The sequence below is a fragment of the Morus notabilis genome, unplaced genomic scaffold (assembly GCF_000414095.1).
Source record: "Morus notabilis unplaced genomic scaffold, ASM41409v2 Scaffold286, whole genome shotgun sequence".
NCBI classification, from domain to species: Eukaryota; Viridiplantae; Streptophyta; class Magnoliopsida; order Rosales; family Moraceae; genus Morus; species Morus notabilis.
Window position 1 is genome coordinate 201,580 of NW_010365008.1, and position 3,269 is coordinate 204,848.

The 3,269-nt window shown below is 30.7% G+C and overlaps 1 protein-coding gene across 1 annotated transcript in view; it reads right to left on the minus strand.

Annotated features, from left to right (window-relative positions):
* The window catches only part of LOC21393558 (subtilisin-like protease SBT1.7), a 7,805-nt gene that overhangs the window by 3,377 nt on the left and 1,159 nt on the right, over window positions 1-3,269 (minus strand). The window contains exons 2-4 of the mRNA XM_010107177.2: window positions 2,953-3,159; window positions 2,700-2,911; window positions 2,516-2,600 (exon numbers count right to left, since the gene is read on the minus strand). Of these exons, the coding sequence (XP_010105479.2) occupies window positions 2,516-2,600; window positions 2,700-2,911; window positions 2,953-3,159 (504 nt within the window). The remainder of the gene's footprint in view (window positions 1-2,515; window positions 2,601-2,699; window positions 2,912-2,952; window positions 3,160-3,269) is intronic.

Here is a 3,269-nt window from a genome sequence, read left to right on the forward strand (position 1 = left end):
ACAAGAATGGAAAAGAAAGAGGATGGCTACACATGTACAAATGAGGATAAAAAAAAGAGAGAAACTGCACCCTAATTATTTGTAAACAAAGGAAAATTAATTGTTGCCGAGGGGAAAAAAAAAAGCAATCTGCCCAAAAAAAAAGGGTTAGAGATTGTTAAGATACATTTTTTGAGTGCAATTTGAATGAAAAATTCATACAAATTACACTTTAAAAATTGATATATGAGAAATTATGTGCATATAATTTATGTGAAAATATTCATATGAATCGCGCTATACCTACCGAGAAATAATCAAATAATGAAGATATCAACAAAAAAAAAAGAGCAAGCAAGCCGCCACCTTTAGTTTTTTCTCAATATCTTCACAAAGCATCAAATATATATATATATATATATATATATATATATAGACACACACACACACTAAAAGCTCACGCTGGACTTGCTGTGATATTTGCAGTAGAAGCTATGAATAATGGCTCACGTGTATATATATACACGGAAAAAAAAACGTGTAGAACGGATGAGGAAAATCCAAATCTCTTTTGAAATTAAATGGTTAGCAAAAAAGAATGGATATACATCATACAATCGAATCAATCGGTTTAGAGATGATGAAATTTAAAACAAAACAAAATAAAGATAATGGATAAAAGATAAATTTCAAAGAAATTCAAAATATTAAATACCCAAAAATTTAAAGTGTACAAATTGGGTCCTTTATGATCCCTTAGTTCAAAAAAATGTGTTCATTGTCTCATAAAACTATATGGTGATTAAGTACAATTTTCAAATCTCAAATTCAAATAAAAAAAATCTCAACACCAAATTAAAAAAGGTTCCTTTTAATTCCCCATAAGGTCATCTACTAGGGAATTATCTAAATACAACTTTCAAATCTAAATTATAAAATAAAATTCCAAATTAAATTTTAAAACATCTTTGAATTCCTCATATGGTCATATATCGGAGAATTCTCCAATATTAAAATTCAAATTCAAGAACTACGATTGACTTAATTCCCTATCGGATACGTAGGCAACCTAAAATTTAGGTGCAGTTTCAAGATCAAATTCAATCCTAAAAATCCTCATAAAAGACAAAATCAAAACAAAACTAAATCAAATTTCAAAGTGCGTCAATTCCTCATAAGGTCATACACTGAGGAATTATCTAAAATTTTCAAACTCAAAATTTGAACTACAAGTGGCTTGATCCCTTAACAGGATATGTAGGCAACTTGATAAAATTCATTGAATTCAACCACAATTTTAAATCAACCTAAATTTCTCAAATTCACAAAAAATATAATTTACTGTTTTAATTGGAATAAAAAAGTTTTCTCTTGTACCAAGGGATTGTAATTAATAGGTTATTCTTATAATTTTAAATGAGTCAAATTAAAAATAATAAACTCTTATACTAATTAAATTTTAATATAAATAAAATTATGTTGTATGTAAAATATTATTTTAATTTTAATAAATATTTTTACCCAACATTCATCATTGATTCTTCAAGCGGAATAATAATTGAGCCATGCAGTCCTGGAGGAATTTATTATAAATCGTTATCAACTTGTTTGTTTATTATAGACAATTATGAATCGACATAGGTCCCACCGGGGATATGCGTCTCATTAAAAGCAAAGAAAAATACATAAAACAGTTGCTTTGTGGCTTTTTTTTTCATTCTTTTCCGTTTCCCCTTTATTTGGCTATCACATTCACAACCTTAATGAAAGCTTTGTGGGTGTTTGGAATGCATTTTGTTTCTTGTTTTCACATTTATCGAGAAAAAAATGAAAATGAAAAGAAAATAATAACTAATTTCCTCTTTTAAAAGAAAAAAATTGCAAGTTGACGCTTGACAGCGAATAAATTAATAGCACGTTGTACTTTTTACTTGTTTATTTGTTGTCTATTCCAATGACCCATTCACATTAAGGGTGTTCGTCGATTAAAAACGGTCGGTTTTGGTCGGTTCAGTGGCCGAATCGACCATGTCGGTTTTCTAAAAATTGGAACCGAATCCGAACCGAACCTACCAGTTTTCGGTTCGGTTAACCGAAGTTCGGTTTCAGTTCGGTTTTGGTTGGTTTTCAGTTTTGGCAATCATGAAGGTTACCTCAGTTAACCATCAGGTTACTAGGATCTTTAGTTGCATTTTTGACCCATAAGAACGAAAAAATGTAAAACTTTCCTTCAATGCAAAGTTGCAAACACGTAATCACAATAAATGAATACAAAGCACAACATCAAAATTGATAATTGCACAAACACAAGTTTAAAAAACATTTAAATTGTCATAAGTAATGAAATTAAGAAGTCCAAAGCATAATTAAAAAGTTCAACTTCTCATAAACCTCTTATTCCCCTCCATCTTCATCCGAATCCAAATCCATTATATCGTCATATGTATCGCTACAACAGAAAATTAGATTTAAGTAAATGAAATTGAATAGATGATGGGAAAAAAAGAATAAATAGATATACTTCTAATTATCTTACTTGGATCTTTTAGAAGATTCCGCATCATTTACTTGAGCGCCATCGTCATCCTTTGTTTGAGTAGAAGAAACAACCTCACCATCATCTACAAGAAAATTATAAATTAATTTACCTAATACATGAAATGCCTAAAAAATATATAATTACAAATATATGTAGTATATACAATTATGATTAGTATTACATGAGACAACATGATAGCAATCTACAAAAGATTCAACCTCATCCATATATTGCCTAAGAACCACGGGTTCATATTCTTCATCCTTCGCATTCAACCAATTTTTCAAGCAAATAAGTGCTTCCACCATCCTAGGAGCCAATGAACTCCTAAAAGGATCAAGAATACGACGACCGGTAGAAAAAGTTGATTCAGATGCAACCGTCAAATCAGAACTGCAAGCACATCTCTAGCAATTTGGGACAAGACCTTATACCTAGGAGCATTGACTTTCCACCAGCCAAGGATGTTAAAATTGTCATCCACTAGCTCTTCACATTGCTTAGATAAATATTTATCCACATCATTCTTTAGCATATTTACACCATCCCCACTCATCTTTTGCTTTCTAAACATGGCCTCTATCTCATCATCAATAACTGGCATTGAGGTGGGTTCACTAGATGCCGTAATTGTTGAACGACTTGAATTACAACCAGAATAAGTTTCTACTGGTGAGCTGACCTTGTATTTCTAAATCGAGGTTTGGCCAACTGTGATAATTGTGGTTGCTTAATAGTATAATTGAGGGGG